The 18,475-nt window shown below is 29.9% G+C and overlaps 1 protein-coding gene across 6 annotated transcripts in view; it reads right to left on the reverse strand.

Annotated features, from left to right (window-relative positions):
• The window catches only part of LOC145286326 (transmembrane protein 184B-like), a 254,925-nt gene that overhangs the window by 22,692 nt on the left and 213,758 nt on the right, over positions 1-18,475 (reverse strand). For all 6 annotated transcript variants that reach the window (XM_080135250.1, XM_080135255.1, XM_080135252.1 and 3 more), the window contains 2 exons: positions 11,288-11,453; positions 657-747 (listed from right to left, as the gene is read on the reverse strand). In XM_080135250.1, the coding sequence (XP_079991376.1) occupies positions 657-747; positions 11,288-11,453 (257 nt within the window). The remainder of the gene's footprint in view (positions 1-656; positions 748-11,287; positions 11,454-18,475) is intronic.

The following is an 18,475-nucleotide window of genomic DNA, read 5'->3' on the forward strand; positions in this document are numbered from 1 at the left end:
TTTTTAGTAAACAGGCAATTACAAGCCAAATACAAAATGCCTTTATAAACAAAAAGGCAGTCATAAATATTCAGAATCAAAAACAATAGAGTGCTTCATGGATTGATGTACTCCATTAAAATTGATGCGATTTGCTGTAGTGACAACATCAACAAAAGTAAAAAGAAAGAAATACAAACATGAATAACAAAGCATTTAATAGATAATTCTACTTTTTTAGTTGTTAGTATTTTATATTTGAAATAAAAAAAAATTTGATCAAATGCTTATTTGAGAGGAAAGAAGAGAGAGGGGAAAGAGAAAAAGTGGAAAGCAAAAGAGAAAAGAGAGAGGGAAGAAAAAGAGAGGGAGGGAGAGGATAGGGAAAAGAGGATGCAAAAGGGGAAAGAGAGGAGGATGGGGATGCAAACAGGAGAGATAGGAGAAGGAGGAGGATGGAAAAGGAGAGAGGATAGAGAGAGAGAGAGAGAGAGAGAGAGAGAGAGAGAGAGAGAGAGAGAGAGAGAGAGAGAGAGAGAGAGAGAGAGAGCTAAATAGATTAAGGACAAAGCTTAAAAATTATAAAGAGAAAAAAAAAAAAAGATGAAGAAGGGAAAATTAAATTTAAGGAAAATGCGAACCAATGTCTCCAAAATTATAAGGTCTGTCATACTTACTGTATAGGTTTGCCCCGTATCTCTGACATTATGGAGCTCTCACCTCCAAGATATTCATAGCAAAGGCTGAGGAAATTATAAATCACAAAAGCTGAAATAAAATTTTTTTTTATAGATTATTAGAGTAAAATAATAATTTTAAAGAACAAAACGTTTGTTTTATTTTCAAAGAAAATAAACCAAAAAAGGATAATATTAAAATATTTCATTTTCTCAATATTTGAACTTTTCTGCAATAAACTGACGTATCAATGAACTTCTTTTCAAGACATTTATCATGGTGACTACATTTGTAGAAAAACTGTTAGTTTTGAAGAAAAAGAAATCAGTTTATAGGAAGGAATTTGGTGGTTGTTCAGAATTTCCTCCAATTAAAAAAGATAAATACAGAAAATTCATGTACATATTCGTGATGGAACAAAAAGATCATATTCCAAAAGTCACATAAATTGATAAAGTAATTTTATTCTTATAAATAAAATCATTTTAGGACAATTTTAAATGATTAATGAGAAATCGTAGATATTGCACGGCTAATCTCACAAGTATGAATTATTATTGTTATACCCCCTTGTCTCTTTAAGATGGCAAAGTAAGACAGATTCTGCTCACCTAGCCATAAAATTTTATTTTCTAAGTTAAAAATATAACTACTTGATCAATTTACATGATTTTTGGCATATAACATTTTAGTTCCATCAAGAGTACGTACATAATGCAGATTAAAAGAAATTGTTTTTTAATATAAAGGGAATTCTGGACAAGAACCAAGAATTTTAGTATACAAGACCTATCCTATAATTAATTCTTATTTCAGTTGATTAAATTATTTTAAGTGAAATGAGGTTGGAAATGATTTGATCATTATCTCACAGACAATTCAAATAAGATTTTAATTAAAAAAAAAAAAAAGATGAGGGGTGTTCCAAAAGTAATACCTCCTATTTTTATTCTGTCCAAATAGATTAGAGGGGATTGTAAATTGCATTGTTATGATGATTCATCTCTTTGTTGCAGATATTCATGACCTGAAAGTTTCATCTCTTTATTGAAGATATTGACGGTGTGAGACTATCAGAAAGCAACCTGATCATGAACAAGTACCAGAAGCAAAGATGCGTCATTGAATTCCTGGCAAAAGTGCATTGAGAATGATAGTGACTATGTAGAAAAATACATTCTGAAGCAAAGGTTGTTCGTTTTAATAATACGAATATTATTAAAACGAACAACCTTTGACTTTTTGAGTTAAAAAAATTTGAGGCTTTACTTTCAGAATGACCCCCCCCCCGTACAATAACACAAGCAGTCTAATAGTTGTATTTCCATTGGAAGCAGACAATAATGATTGTAGATGTTATTTTCTTGTTGAAATTTTGTTTGATATGAAATGATTGTGAGAGTTGTTATTAATACACTTAATTTTTTATGGCCAAATCACATCGAAAACTCGGTCCTCGTCTGATTACTAAAGTTAAACAATGTATATCCTGGTTAGTACTTAGATGGGTGACTGCTTAGGAATATCAGGTGCTGTAAGCATCTCTCTTTGTTGTGAACCGGTGAGGATTCGGAAGAAAGACAACTGTGTATTTATTGAAAATAAAATATATTGAAATGAAAAACAAATAAAACAAAGAGAGTGGTTATACATCAGTCCAACTGCCACGTGTGCTTAACCCCAAGAGGCATATTTTTCTGATTTTTATAGTAAATGGAAGAGTTCATTATTATCCGTAAGGTGGACACCACAACAGTTAATGACGTAATTGGGTTGTTGAGTTAATAATGAAGAATATTATGAGAGGATTACTTGTGGGTATGACCCTTTTATATAAATGCATGAATAGACTCCATCTCTTTTAGTAAATAATAAACCATGTTTTATCTACAAGCGGCATTTTTTTTCTATTGTTTTGCATGGCAAGGGTAAGAATTCAGAATTACAAATGTTGATATTCTGGAACAATTTATTTAGTGATTTAATTTATGACTTGGTTGAACTAATTCGTTCAGTCATAAGTAAATGAATATAACGGCATAAATAAAGTGTGAATTGATTCAAACACACCTTGTACATATTAGTTGAGTATCTGGGTAGATGTTAGATACCTTCAGATTGCAACTGTCATTTGCTTACATTCAGTATGCCTCCATCTGTCTCAGAGAGTGGAGAATTTCGTGTTGTCAAACACTTTTTTGCAAGCATTATGGATAATAATCAAGCTAAGTTTATGAAATGCAAAAATTCTCAGTGGTAGTTTAATTATTCAACTTTATAATTTTTCAGTTCGAATACAATCATAGTATCATTACCCTTTAAACTAACTAAAATTAACAATATTTTTTAACCACCTACATCATAATTCAGGTCATAAAGGGTTAATTACTAAAATTTTAATTTAAAGGATAAAAATGTATTTATTGGAAAGAAAATATACTAAAAAAAAAAAAAAAAAAAAATACAGCAAATAAAGAAATTGATTACATAGCATTCCGATTATCAAGTGTGCATAACTTGTACATAACATCGAGAGGCATATATTATAGTAAGTAGGAGAGTTCATTGTTATCTGTAAGGTGGATACCACAACACTTTTGGGGATAACTTTTTTGTTAACAACAGAGTAAAAATCTTGCTATGCCAAGTTCAAATTCAGTTCATTCCAACAAACACATTCATCAAACACTTGACCTTGCGTCTCACCTTCTGGTAAGAAGGTAAATAAAGTGTTGAAGTGTCTTTCCCTAATCAGATCTGGGTTGCATGTTGGTTAAACCCTAACAGTATGAAGTGAATTTCCTCATAAAATCATCATTTGTTACCATGTCGCATTGCTTGATGTTGCAGTCTATGTTTGAGTCATTTCGCATCTTCTTTGGCCATAGTTGATCTATGTGTAAATTTATGTAAATGTTTTCTTCCTTCTAGTTTCTTTCACCGCACAGACCATCACCATCTGTGCTGTGTTGTGCTGATTCAAGATCGTTCCTCAATTCCATCATTGGTCACGGCAATATGGTCCCAATCAGTCTTGCACAAGAAAAGATTCTCCATCCAAACTCGCAATTTTTGTTGAAAACGTGTTATTCTTTGGGGGATTACAATGATGCTTGTTTTGCTTGAATGAATGTGAAGTGAGAATGCTTTGTTCAACCATTGGTTGAGGACGCAAAGGGACATTTTAATTGTAAAGGCATACAAACTTCAACTCAATGTCTCACCTCAGAAAACCAAACTGATCATGAGATGCCCAAAAGGCCAACTTCGACTTGACCCCCCCCCCATTTGCTGAAATATATATAAAAAGTCCATCCAGATATCTACCCAAAAATGTTAATCTGTCTTCAATCTAGACAGAGAGGGGATAAGAGAAAGAAGGAAGAGGGGACAGGGGTGGAAGGAATGATGAGAGGGAATGGGGTGGAAGGAGTGACAGGAGACTTGAAGAAAGATGAGACGAGATGAGAGACAAGAAGAAAGACAATGGAGGGGAAGAAAGACAATGGGGAGGAGGAAAGACAACAGGGAGGAGAAGAGGAGAGAGAAAAGTAAGAAGTATAAAGAGAAAGCGTTAAAAAGAGAGAGGGGAGAGAGACAAAAGAGAGAGAGAGGGGAGAGAGACAAAAGAGAGAGAGAGGGGAGAGAGACAAAAGAGAGAGAGGGGAGAGAGACAAAAGAGAGAGAGGGGAGAGAGACAAAAGAGAGAGAGGGGAGAGAGACAAAAGAGAGAGAGGGGAGGGAGACAAAAGAGAGAGAGAGGGGAGGGAGACAAAAGAGAGAGAGAGGGGAGGGAGACAAAAGAGAGAGAGAGGGGAGGGAGGCAAAAGAGAGAGAGAGGGGAGAGAGGCAAAAGAGAGAGAGAGGGGAGAGAGGCAAAAGAGAGAGAGAGGGGAGAGAGGCAAAAGAGAGAGAGAGGGGAGAGAGGCAAAAGAGAGAGAGAGGGGAGAGAGGCAAAAGAGAGAGAGAGGGGAGAGAGGCAAAAGAGAGAGAGAGAGGGGAGAGAGGCAAAAGAGAGAGAGAGGGGAGAGAGACAAAAGAGAGAGAGGGGAGAGAGACAAAAGAGAGAGAGGGGAGAGAGACAAAAGAGAGAGAGGGGAGAGAGACAAAAGAGAGAGAGGGGAGAGAGACAAAAGAGAGAGAGAGGGGAGAGAGACAAAAGAGAGAGAGAGAGAGGGGAGAGAGACAAAAGAGAGAGAGAGGGGAGAGAGACAAAAGAGAGAGAGAGGGGAGAGAGACAAAAGAGAGAGAGAGGGGAGAGAGACAAAAGAGAGAGAGGGGAGAGAGACAAAAGAGAGAGAGGGGAGAGAGACAAAAGAGAGAGAGGGGAGAGAGACAAAAGAGAGAGAGGGGAGAGAGACAAAAGAGAGAGAGGGGAGAGAGACAAAAGAGAGAGAGGGGAGGGAGGCAAAAGAGAGAGAGGGGAGGGAGGCAAAAGAGAGAGAGAGAGGGGAGAGAGACAAAAGAGAGAGAGAGGGGAGAGAGACAAAAGAGAGAGAGAGAGGGGAGAGAGACAAAAGAGAGAGAGAGAGGGGAGAGAGACAAAAGAGAGAGAGAGGGGAGAGAGACAAAAGAGAGAGAGAGGGGAGAGAGACAAAAGAGAGAGAGAGGGGAGAGAGACAAAAGAGAGAGAGAGGGGAGAGAGACAAAAGAGAGAGAGAGGGGAGAGAGACAAAAGAGAGAGAGAGGGGAGAGAGACAAAAGAGAGAGAGAGAGGGGAGAGAGACAAAAGAGAGAGAGAGGGGAGAGAGACAAAAGAGAGAGAGAGGGGAGAGAGACAAAAGAGAGAGAGAGGGGAGAGAGACAAAAGAGAGAGAGAGGGGAGAGAGACAAAAGAGAGAGAGAGGGGAGAGAGACAAAAGAGAGAGAGAGGGGAGAGAGACAAAAGAGAGAGAGAGGGGAGAGAGACAAAAGAGAGAGAGAGGGGAGAGAGACAAAAGAGAGAGAGAGAGGGGAGAGAGACAAAAGAGAGAGAGAGGGGAGAGAGACAAAAGAGAGAGAGAGGGGAGAGAGACAAAAGAGAGAGAGAGAGGGGAGAGAGACAAAAGAGAGAGAGAGGGGAGAGAGACAAAAGAGAGAGAGGGGAGAGAGACAAAAGAGAGAGAGGGGAGAGAGACAAAAGAGAGAGAGGGGAGAGAGACAAAAGAGAGAGAGGGGAGAGAGACAAAAGAGAGAGAGGGGAGAGAGACAAAAGAGAGAGAGACAGATAGAAAACAGAGACAGAGAGATGGGGAAGAGGGAGGAAAAGTGAGAGACATATGGTCTCTTCATGATTTGATTGGACTTAAAATAATGGTTGTTAGATTTAGACTGCAGTAATTGTTATTTGTTCTGCACAGTTCATTATTTATTGATTCATTGAGAGTTTTGCCTGCCTGACTGGCCCGAGTATCAGAAATCGCGTGGGTGGGTGAATGAATTGGAGAGGAGAGGTTAATGGTTGGGGTGGTTTCATGCCAAAAAAACAAAAAAAAACTACAATCTATACTCTTTCTTTCATTATAAAAATCATGACTTACAAAATCTTTGAAGAAAATATTTACACAAATTTACATGCAGACAAAAACTAAATTTCCTTGTTTCAAAAAACAAACATTATCCGCCTGTCCATTTGTCACTGTCTCCATCCAAGGCAGACCTAAACACCATACTATTTAGAAATCAGCATAAATGGAGGATTGACTATAACAAAAATTAAATCACGACTGACAGTCTTCAATATAGTATTGATTGTTTTCAAGAACTGTCCATTTGTGGAACACCCTTTCTAAAAATTCTTCATTCAAACTCTTCGGCTTAACATTCGCAGGCAATATGAACTGGAACAAATACATTGGGGACATTGCGAAGGCTGCTGCAAAGAAGATAGGTTCCTCTATCGTGCTAGAAGACTACTCACACCCGAGAGTATGCTGTACCTCTACAAAGCCACCATTCGCCCATGCATGGAGTATTGTTGCCACATCTGGCCTGGTGCATCTACCACTAGTCTCTCCCTCTTGGATTGGGCCCCCCAAAAAGTCTTCAATCTAATATATCCCACTTTGTCAACTTAGCTCCAATCACTGTCTCATTGCTGCAATGTTGTATCTCAGTGCCTGTTTTATAATTATTTTAATGGAATGTGCTCTGATGAACTCATTGCACTTGTGCCCCCTCAACATATATATTCTGAAAAACCCACTTAGCAACAAAATCACACCCCTTCACTGATGAGATCCCTAAATGCTAGAAAGCTTTTTACTCTAACAATTTCTTGCCTTGAACAGCTAGACTTTGGAATTCTCTTCCTGCTACCTACTTCCCTGACTATACTGATATGCAGAGGTTTAAATGTAACATAAACCAACATCATCTTTCCTAGGCATGTTCCGAAATAGTAGTCCCTTATGTTCAAGTGAAGATGTGCTTTGTTAGGGTGAATGTGAGTAAAAAAAAACAAACAAACAAAAACAATACCAGGGCTGCTTCCCAGCTTCCTAGTACATGGCCGTTTTCAAGCTTAATGTAAATAAGTTCTTTCTGAGCCATCATTTTAAACTTTACCCAAGTTGCAGTCTACATTTATTAACCCTTATCATAAAAAAAAAAAAAAAAATGGATACTGACTTTCGAACTACTTAACGATTCTCTTCCAAATTAATTTGCCTTCCATTAAATTGTTTATAAAGTAATCCGGGGAAAATAAAGACTGTTAGTGGGTTGCTTGCTTACTTTTGTTTTACAGCATATTAACCCTTTTCGGGTTATTTAATGCCAAATCCAGTGATTTTGAAAAGGAAAGATTTATTATGCTCTAATTTTTATTTCTTCAAGTACCTATTCATGGTGTTCAGTTTAGTTTTCTTGTTTTTTTTTAATCTTTTTCGGTTATGTTGAATTTAACCATAAAAAAAATTATAAATAATTTGGGCTTCAAGGTATTTATATCTTCAAATATTTATTCATAAGGTTTAGTTGAGTTGTTTTGTAGAGAGAAGTTCTTAATTTTGTTTTGTTTGTTTGCTTGATGAGATGTTTAACCAGAATATCGAACCTCATTAATTTATTTAATGCCAAAAAAAAAAAAAAAGAAGCCTCCCCCTCCCTTTTTTAAAAATATTTTTCAGAATAGTCTTGTTTTTTCAAAAAGGAGAGAATTTTGTCCAAGCAGTTGTTTTCGAAGATATTCTTCATATTGTTAGATTTTAGATATTGTTTTCTAGCGGTATCAAGGGCTTTACATTCTACAAAAAGATGTTTGACTGTGCAAGTTTTCTGACAGAATGGACATTGTGGTTGCTGCTCTTGTATAAGTATGAAGGAGTGCATGAGTTTTGTACGGCCAATATATATTCTAGATATGACTATTGGTTGCTTCTTGATTTTCTAGGAGTTGATCTCTATTCTTCCAGTATGGGTTTGATTTGATATAGTTTGTTATTTGTGTTGTTATTCCATTGCTGCTGCCATTTTGCATAAAATATTTGGTTGATTGATATTTTGTTGAAAGTCAGTGTAAGAAATGTTAATTGTATCGGGTTCAAGTTTAGAGCTGATTTGATTGCCAAGTCAACTCTTTCGTTTCCTTTTATTCTGATGTCGTTTGGAATCCAGCATATGATTATTTGTTTTCAGATAAGGAGTTGATTCTGTTTAGTAGTTTGATAATTAGAGAGTTTTCGAATTTTGTTATTTAGTGATGTTAGAACAAAGAATGAATCTGAAAATATTGGGAATTTATGTTTATTTTTTTCAAAGATATTGAGAACGAGGTCGATGGCACATTAATTCAGCAGTAAAAATGAAATGTTCTGCTGGAAGGGATTTTTTTTAGAGTTGTTCTATTTGAAATGACAGCGCATGACACTCTACTGTAATCTTTGTAGCCATCAGTAAAAATTTGTAAATGGTTAAGATATTTCAGAACAATATCACCGTTTTTTATTTTCTTGGTAGGTATGAGGTTGGGTTTTTGCTTTTGGGAGCTTGTTTAATTTTAGAATTACTTTGGTTTTTTTGAAAATCCACGGTGTAGTTTCAGGTAGAATGTGTTCCTGGATATTTTCAACAGGCATTTCTGATTCCTGCAGTATTGATTCCATTCGAAGACTAAATGATTTTATAGTTTTTTTTTGTTTTTTTTCTCCAATGACTCCTTATATCTTGGATTGATTGTAATTTCGTATGCTGGATAATTTGGGTGTTCTTTTAATTTAGTGTAATATTGTACACCCAGTTTGTGACTCCTTATATTTAAAGGAATTTCATTAACCTCTGCATGAAGACTTTCAACTGGGGATGTTCTAAAAGCACTGAGTGCTAATCTCAGGCCTACATGGTAGATTGGATCTAAAATCTTTAGGTATGAGTTTCTAGCTAATTGGTATATAAAACTACCATAAACTAGTATAGATCTACTTAATATCCTATATAATTTCACTAAAGTTTCTAGGTCTGCTCCCCACTCTGTGTGAGCTATCACATGTAGTAGTTGTAATCTTTTATTGCAACTACTTTTTAGGTTCTTCAGGTGGGGGATAAATGTCAGTTTTTTTATCAAATATTAATCCCAGAAATTTTCATCTACAGTGGGGATCATTGTTAATCAGAGTTTCAGTGTAGGGTCGTTGTGAAGTTTTCTCTTATGACAAAAATGTACGCATTTAGTTTTTGATTGGGAAAATCTATATCCATTTTCCGTTGCTCACTCGTCCAGTTTGTTTAGGCATTGTTGGAGTTTGTATTCAATGGTGCGTAAATATTTTGATCTGCAATACACCAGGAGATTATCTACATATAAGGATCCTTCAACGCCAGAGTCCAAACATTTCACTGTTGTTCATGGATAGTAGGTTTCCTTGATGGATTCCCTCCTCCTGACTCATGGTGTCAGAGAAAGTGGATCCAATACAAACCCTAAATTTGCGGTCAGACAAGAATCACTTTATAAATTGTGGGAGTCTGCCTTTTAAATCAAGATTATGCAAATCTCTCATTATTCCATAATTCTACGTAGAGTCATAAACCTTCTCCAAGACAAAGATTGCTGATAGGTACTCATTCCTGATAAATGCTTCCCTTATAGCTGTTTCCAGTTGGATGATCGGTTGTATATCTTTTATTATGGAATCCACACTGTAGGTTGGAGATCAGGTTGTTGGATTCAAGAAACAAAACCAACCTGTCATTTATTATTCTCTCCATTATTTTACACAAATAGCTGGTTAATGAGATTGGTCTATGGGATTGCTATTATTGTGGTTTGCCTCCATAAGTCTAGGAAGTCAACTTTTGTCCATAATTTGTTATAAGTTCTTAGTAGTAGTTTTAGTGATTCTGCAGGAAGTTGCTGCAAGAATTCGTAATGGATTTCATCTGGTCCTATGGCTGTGTTGTGGGATCTTTTAATAGAATCTTTTAATTCGGTTAATTTAAGAAGTTTATTGTAATCTAGGTTTTTCGATTTAAAATTTAGTTTGTGCTATTCAGCATTTTGTTCAATGGTCATAAATTTTTTGTTATGGTTTTAATTGAATGAATTTTGGGAAAAGGTTTCAGCTAATAAGTCTGCTATGTCCTTTTTATCAGTTACTCTGGAGGTAAAGAATATTTAAACGAATTTAATGTACAACGTCTTTTGTGCATATTGACGCATGCGTAGAAGCCATCTTGTCATGGAGATATGATTTTTTTTTAACCCCTCCTGGTAGAAATGGGTCTGGTTGAGGGTGAAGAAATTAATGTTTTGGGCTAATTTTTCGATATTTGTCGGCTGAAGGTTCGAGCTTGAAAATTATACCTATATGGCGAAAATCTGTGGCTTACGTCGAAAGTTTTGCTAGACATACAAACATACATACATACACACATTTTCACTATTATATATATATATATATATATAGAAGATGGATCAACAAAAAAGTGATATAACTGCTTACAACCTGACAAATGTCAACCTTTTGGCTCACACCACATGGAGAGCAGGTGTAAGGTCTCTGATATGTGGAGCACACTGAATTCCAAAAAATTATTATGATGATGATTGATTATTATTGATTATGATGATGACGATGATGATTTAGACTTTGTTTAGATTTAAACTGAATTTGCATATTTTGGTGCAACTTCGCTATAATAGCAGAATTTGAAATTTTTAATATTGAATTTCAAGGCAAACCAATGATCTCTCATTAATTGTGATGTCACAGTAACGAATATATCCAAAAATTGTGAAAAAAAGATGGTAAAACAATTAAAGAAAACATTTTTTGACAAAATTAGCTAAAATAACGTTTGGCTAAAAAAAACCTGGAGTTCAAAAGGGAGGTAAATAGCATATAACTATTGCCAATCTTTTAAGCAAATTGTGTTACTTCCCTTGTTATGTATATATCTTCCCAAAGAAATATGGTGATGGATTTTTATAATAAAGATTGAAACCGTGTTTTTTTTAAATAATGCGGTAATATTTAAGCACTTCTGACATGCCAATTAAGTAGATATTGCTTTTAGATGAAATTGACACAAAAAGTTAGTAGATACCATTGCTTTTTGTTTCTTTAATTGATTTTTCGTTTTCCTAATTTTGCTATTATAGTGTAGTTGCAACCATTTGTTTTTTTTTAATAATTAACGAAGAATTTCTTACCTTCATAGCAATACTTTATACTGTCCACATAAACATAATAGCTGTCATTGTTAAAGAACAAAAGACTGAGGAAGGAGTCGAAAGAGTAAATTGGAACGATGAAGAGAATTCGGACAATCCACAGCTGCTCATTTGGGCAGGAATAGTAGCGTAAGTGAAGATAAATCTGAAATAAAAAGTTTTATTCTTTTAAAATTTGGAAGAAAAAAAAAAAAATTTTTTTTTGGTACGTGTGTATTTTAGGTTTTGAGGATAAATTTTGGTTTTCATTGTTGAAGGAGAGATAATTCAAAGATTTGTTAGAGATTTGTGCAAAAAATCCTTCAAGACGGAGGCAATTTTTATTTTTGTTCCTATCCAGAGTGCCTCTTTTGGGGAGCTGAATTTTCCCCACATTAAAAACCGACCTTGTGTCTAACTCTGCCCTCATGGAAAGGCAAGTAAATCTATATAATTATAAAACTCAAATGACTTTGTATCTGGTGTTGTAAGCCAACATCCGGTTTACAACTTCCGGTTGCGCATGCGTACATAAACATAAACCCATAACAGCGTAAACAAATAAACACAAATCGCTGAACTGGCTTCGTTCGAACAAACGGACGTCCTTAGAAAAGCGAATATCTTAAATTTATTGAATAAAAAAGTTCAAGATATGGGAAGCAAACAAAACGTGATTACAAATAATATGTATAATCATCGACCTGTTTCATAAATGAGATATATATATTATACTAAATAATCCACGCGACAATAAAACCTACTGTTTTACTGTGTACGTTTTCAGCATCCCAATTTTTTTTTTTGCATTTAAATTATCCAAATAAACAATTGTTAATATTTTCTGCTTTTTTTTTTCTACATCGTTCATTTTCATATTACGTTTAAGTTATTTTAATGCAATTTTCTTACAAATAAATCTACTTTAACCCATTAGCAACCATAAGAACATTTTACAACGGTGATTTACCCACCGCCTTCCTTTTTTTTTTTTAATTTATTCTCTATTTTTTAATACACCTTTCTTAAAAACATTCATACATTTTCTTCTACACTACCAACAAATAAATAACTCCGAAAATGTTTTTTTAAACTGTGTTACAAATAAATAATCAATGCGACAATAAAACGTATTGTTTTACTGTGTACATTTTCAGCAGCCCAATTGTTTTTTTTTTTCACATTTAAATTAAGATATATCAAAATTTGAATTTAACTTTAAGTATTATGGTATCTGTTCAGTTCACATTTACCTATAAGTATGGCAAACCACTTATAATTCAATGGCTGCAAGGTATTTTTTCAAAAATAAACAATTATAAACAGAACAACTCCCAGAAATCTATCTATATTCTTTTTTCATTTTAATATACTTTCATAGAAATATTTCTGTTATGTCACAAAAAACTATTTTCTTTACGTCACAAGTGTCACGCTCATACATTAATTCCATAGCTAATCTAACATAACGGGTCACGGGTAGTCTAGTAGGAATATAAGAGCAAAAAAATTACAATAGGCATGTTTTTGTATTTATATGAAAACGTACAACTTTAAACAACAAAAACAAGATCTCTTGGAGGAGATGTCTCCCTGGTTTTTACTTTCTCGCTCACATATCCCTATACCATATTTATAGACCACAACACCAATAGACTTTTTTTAGCAAAACAGTCATTAACTATGTTTTTTTTTTATTTGTTTTTTATGCTTAACATATTTCAAACTGATATAAATCATTGTACGATAAATTTAAATTACAACAAAAATCATTTTTCTTATTTCAAATTATTTAATCAAAAATCATTTTTCTTATTTCAAATTATTTAATCAAGTAAAAAATTTTTCTTATTTCAAATTATTTAATCAAGTAAAAAATTTTTCTTATTTCAAATTATTTAATCAAGTAAAAATTTTTTCTTATTTCAAATTATTTAATCAAGTAAAAATTTTTTCTTATTTCAAATTATTTAATCAAGTAAAAAATTTTTCTTATTTCAAATTATTTAATCAAGTAAAAATTTTTTCTTATTTCAAATTATTTAATCAAGTAAAAAATTTTTCTTATTTCAAATTATTTAATCAAAAATCATTTTTCTTATTTCAAATTATTTAATCAAGTAAAAAATTTTTCTTATTTCAAATTATTTAATCAAGTAAAAAATTTTTCTTATTTCAAATTATTTAATCAAGTAAAAAATTTTTCTTATTTCAAATTATTTAATCAAGTAAAAAATTTTTCTTATTTCAAATTATTTAATCAAGTAAAAATTTTTTCTTATTTCAAATTATTTAATCAAAAATCATTTTTCTTATTTCAAATTATTTAATCAAGTAAAAAATTTTTCTTATTTCAAATTATTTAATCAAGTAAAAAATTTTTCTTTATTTCAAATTATTTAATCAAGTAAAAAATTTTTCTTATTTCAAATTATTTAATCAAGTAAAAAATTTTTCTTATTTCAAATTATTTAATCAAGTAAAAAATTTTTCTTATTTCAAATTATTTAATCAAAAATCATTTTTCTTATTTCAAATTATTTAATCAAGTAAAAAATTTTTCTTATTTCAAATTATTTAATCAAGTAAAAAATTTTTCTTATTTCAAATTATTTAATCAAGTAAAAAATTTTTCTTATTTCAAATTATTTAATCAAAAATCATTTTTCTTATTTCAAATTATTTAATCAAGTAAAAAATTTTTCTTATTTCAAATTATTTAATCAAGTAAAAAAATTTTCTTATTTCAAATTATTTAATCAAGTAAAAAAATTTTCTTATTTCAAATTATTTAATCAAGTAAAAAATTTTTCTTATTTCAAATTATTTAATCAAGTAAAAAATTTTTCTTATTTCAAATTATTTAATCAAGTAAAAAATTTTTCTTATTTCAAATTATTTAATCAAGTAAAAAATTTTTCTTATTTCAAATTATTTAATCAAGTAAAAAATTTTTCTTATTTCAAATTATTTAATCAAGTAAAAAATTTTTCTTATTTCAAATTATTTAATCAAGTAAAAAATTTTTCTTATTTCAAATTATTTAATCAAGTAAAAAATTTTTCTTATTTCAAATTATTTAATCAAGTAAAAAATTTTTCTTATTTCAAATTATTTAATCAAGTAAAAAATTTTCTTATTTCAAATTATTTAATCAAAAATCATTTTTCTTATTTCAAATTATTTAATCAAGTAAAAAATTTTTCTTATTTCAAATTATTTAATCAAGTAAAAAATTTTTCTTATTTCAAATTATTTAATCAAGTAAAAAAATTTTCTTATTTCAAATTATTTAATCAAGTAAACAATTTTTCTTATTTCAAATTATTTAATCAAGTAAAATTTTTTTCTTATTTCAAATTATTTAATCAAGTAAAAAATTTTTCTTATTTCAAATTATTTAATCAAAAATCATTTTTCTTATTTCAAATTATTTAATCAAGTAAAAAATTTTTCTTATTTCAAATTATTTAATCAAGTAAAAAATTTTTCTTATTTCAAATTATTTAATCAAGTAAAAAATTTTTCTTATTTCAAATTATTTAATCAAGTAAAAAATTTTTCTTATTTCAAATTATTTAATCAAGTAAAAAAATTTTCTTATTTCAAATTATTTAATCAAGTAAAAAATTTTTCTTATTTCAAATTATTTAATCAAAAATCATTTTTCTTATTTCAAATTATTTAATCAAGTAAAAAATTTTTCTTATTTCAAATTATTTAATCAAGTAAAAAATTTTTCTTATTTCAAATTATTTAATCAAGTAAAAAATTTTTCTTATTTCAAATTATTTAATCAAGTAAAAAATTTTTCTTATTTCAAATTATTTAATCAAGTAAAAAATTTTTCTTATTTCAAATTATTTAATCAAGTAAAAAATTTTTCTTATTTCAAATTATTTAATCAAGTAAAAAATTTTTCTTATTTCAAATTATTTAATCAAGTAAAAAATTTTTCTTATTTCAAATTATTTAATCAAGTAAAAAAATTTTCTTATTTCAAATTATTTAATCAAGTAAAAAATTTTTCTTATTTCAAATTATTTAATCAAGTAAAAAATTTTTCTTATTTCAAATTATTTAATCAAGTAAAAAATTTTTCTTATTTCAAATTATTTAATCAAGTAAAAAATTTTTCTTATTTCAAATTATTTAATCAAGTAAAAAATTTTCTTATTTCAAATTATTTAATCAAGTAAAAAATTTTTCTTATTTCAAATTATTTAATCAAGTAAAAAATTTTTCTTATTTCAAATTATTTAATCAAGTAAAAAATTTTTCTTATTTCAAATTATTTAATCAAAAATCATTTTTCTTATTTCAAATTATTTAATCAAGTAAAAAATTTTTCTTATTTCAAATTATTTAATCAAGTAAAAAATTTTTCTTATTTCAAATTATTTAATCAAGTAAAAAATTTTTCTTATTTCAAATTATTTAATCAAGTAAAAAATTTTTCTTATTTCAAATTATTTAATCAAAAATCATTTTTCTTATTTCAAATTATTTAATCAAGTAAAAATTTTTTCTTATTTCAAATTATTTAATCAAGTAAAAAATTTTTCTTATTTCAAATTATTTAATCAAGTAAAAAATTTTTCTTATTTCAAATTATTTAATCAAGTAAAAAATTTTTCTTATTTCAAATTATTTAATCAAAAATCATTTTTCTTATTTCAAATTATTTAATCAAGTAAAAAAATTTTCTTATTTCAAATTATTTAATCAAGTAAAAAATTTTTCTTATTTCAAATTATTTAATCAAGTAAAAATTTTTCTTATTTCAAATTATTTAATCAAGTAAAAAATTTTTCTTATTTCAAATTATTTAATCAAAAATCATTTTTCTTATTTCAAATTATTTAATCAAGTAAAAAAATTTTCTTATTTCAAATTATTTAATCAAGTAAAAAAAAAAAAAAAATTCCATTTTTTTTTTTTTTACTTGATTAAATAATTTGAAAAGTTATTTTAGCAAATTATCTAACAATTTAATAAACAGAAATATTGTAAAAATTAAATTTAACTTGAAAATACTATGAAAAATAAAAAAGCTTTGATGTCCATTGATGTCGGCTCATGTTCTACAAATTCAGAATAGGGGCAAGAAAAGCTGAAATAAAAACCAGGGAAATATCTGCTACAAGATATCCCCCCTCAAAAAAAAAAAAAACTTTTTAAAACTTTTTATTGAACAGCCTCTCTAACAAAAAGAAAATTTTGAAATGAATGAAAATAGTCATTATATAAAAATGTATGAATTAAAAAAAAAATTTTTTTTTTACAAAATTAAAGTTTCGTAATACATCAAAATAATTATTAAATATTATAAACTCTAAAAACTTGAATTATCTCCCCTTTGAATTCTTTTAAAATCCAAACAATAAATTGTTCTATGCATCTTTAGTATGTAAGAAGAATATGACGAAATGGTCACAAAGAAATCAACAGCAAAACATGAAAATCGATGAAATAATTTTGTTTTGTTTGTATTACTATTTAGATTCTTCAGACTACTGTTCTCATCTTGAGTCTCATTTGCACAACATTTTAATTGATGCAACCTCCAATCTTCTTCACAGGAATCTTTCTGTTGAACTCTGAAATTTGCAGGGAATTTTGAACGGGCACCTTTATTTTAGCTATGAGGGTAACTAACATGCTCTTGTTCCATCAGTCATGACTGGGTAAAAGTAGAAGTCCTAAGTAATTCGCAATTGTATTTTGGATGTCGCCCGCACTGAGGACTGAACCATCAACCTCCAGAAGAGTGTAACTTTTACAACTGAATTTTATCAAGTACTTTATCTACTGTGCCATGGATCCTTTGTTTTGTTTTCTTTCTTTATTGGCTACTTACACACTTTGTCTATTATTTGGATACAAATTAAGCATTGAACATCCCACTAATGGCTACTGTAATAGGAAACAATCTGGGTGGGGACTTGGACAGCAAGATATTTGTTCCCCTTACATTTAAATTTCTGAATGTTGTTTCACATCATCCTATACTGCTCAGATTTAATCTTCTGAAATCGTTACAGATTAGATGGATGTTTGCTCAAATTAAAATCGGGTTTAATAGTACAATTGGGATCGACTTTCTTTTGCTAGAGCACATCATGATTTGCTGGACCAGGCCTTTCCAATAAGTGCCAAAATAATATGTTGCAAATTTTGTTTCTGACCAACCAATTTTCATTTGTTATTGTTGCGCAATGTTATTGACAATAAAATAACGTATTTAACTATAATTTATCACCAAAATTACTTAGCCCAACCTAGGCGACTTAATATGAAACATTTTTTAATACACAACAAATATACATATATATATATATATATATATATATATATATATATATATATATATATACACATACATACATACCATACTTTAGGGTAATTGTGCCAACTAAAAAAGTGCTCTTTATATGTGTGGTTGCCAAAGGACCATGTTTAGCTAGTTGGCGCAATTACCCCAAAGTATGATATATATATATATATATATATATATATATATATATATATATATATATATATATATATACTTGTAATGGGAGAATTTCAAAATTTTTCCTGATTCTAATACAATTACCAATTCCAATTCTTTATAAATCTCCAAGTATTTAACTATAAAATTTTTATTTTTTTCTGATTACCATAAAAACACATGTCAAATGTAAAAATAGTTTCTAAAAGATAAAAACTTGTGAGTGGGTGATCTATAGATTTTAGTTTAAAATCAATGAATATTTATTTTATTATTACTACCAGCGGTAGGAAAAATTCTACTTTAAACAAAATCAAATAAAAAAAAAAAAGATAATTAACGGAATCGTTTTTGGCTTTGGGAAATTGGTACAAATTTTTCTGATTCCGATCCTGATACCACCAAAAGTTTTGATTTTTCTGATTTTGATTAATCGTCCCAGCAGTAATATATGCATGTGTGTTGTGTGTATGTGCATATGGGTGCATATATGCAATTAATCGTTACGATAAAGTTGTATCTCTTTGAAGAATTAAATTTTAATCCAATCAACTTAGCAAGAATACATCGAATAAATAAAATTAGAACTTAAATAAAATATAAAGTTGTAAATATATATTCGCTTCAGTTCATGTTGATCTGTCAAATCTCGGCATGGTATTGCCTTCTATAAATTACCTTTACTTACACTACAT

This window comes from Euprymna scolopes, chromosome 10 (genome assembly GCF_053919585.1).
Source record: "Euprymna scolopes isolate OS-2025 chromosome 10, ASM5391958v1, whole genome shotgun sequence".
NCBI lineage: Eukaryota > Metazoa > Mollusca > Cephalopoda > Sepiida > Sepiolidae > Euprymna > Euprymna scolopes.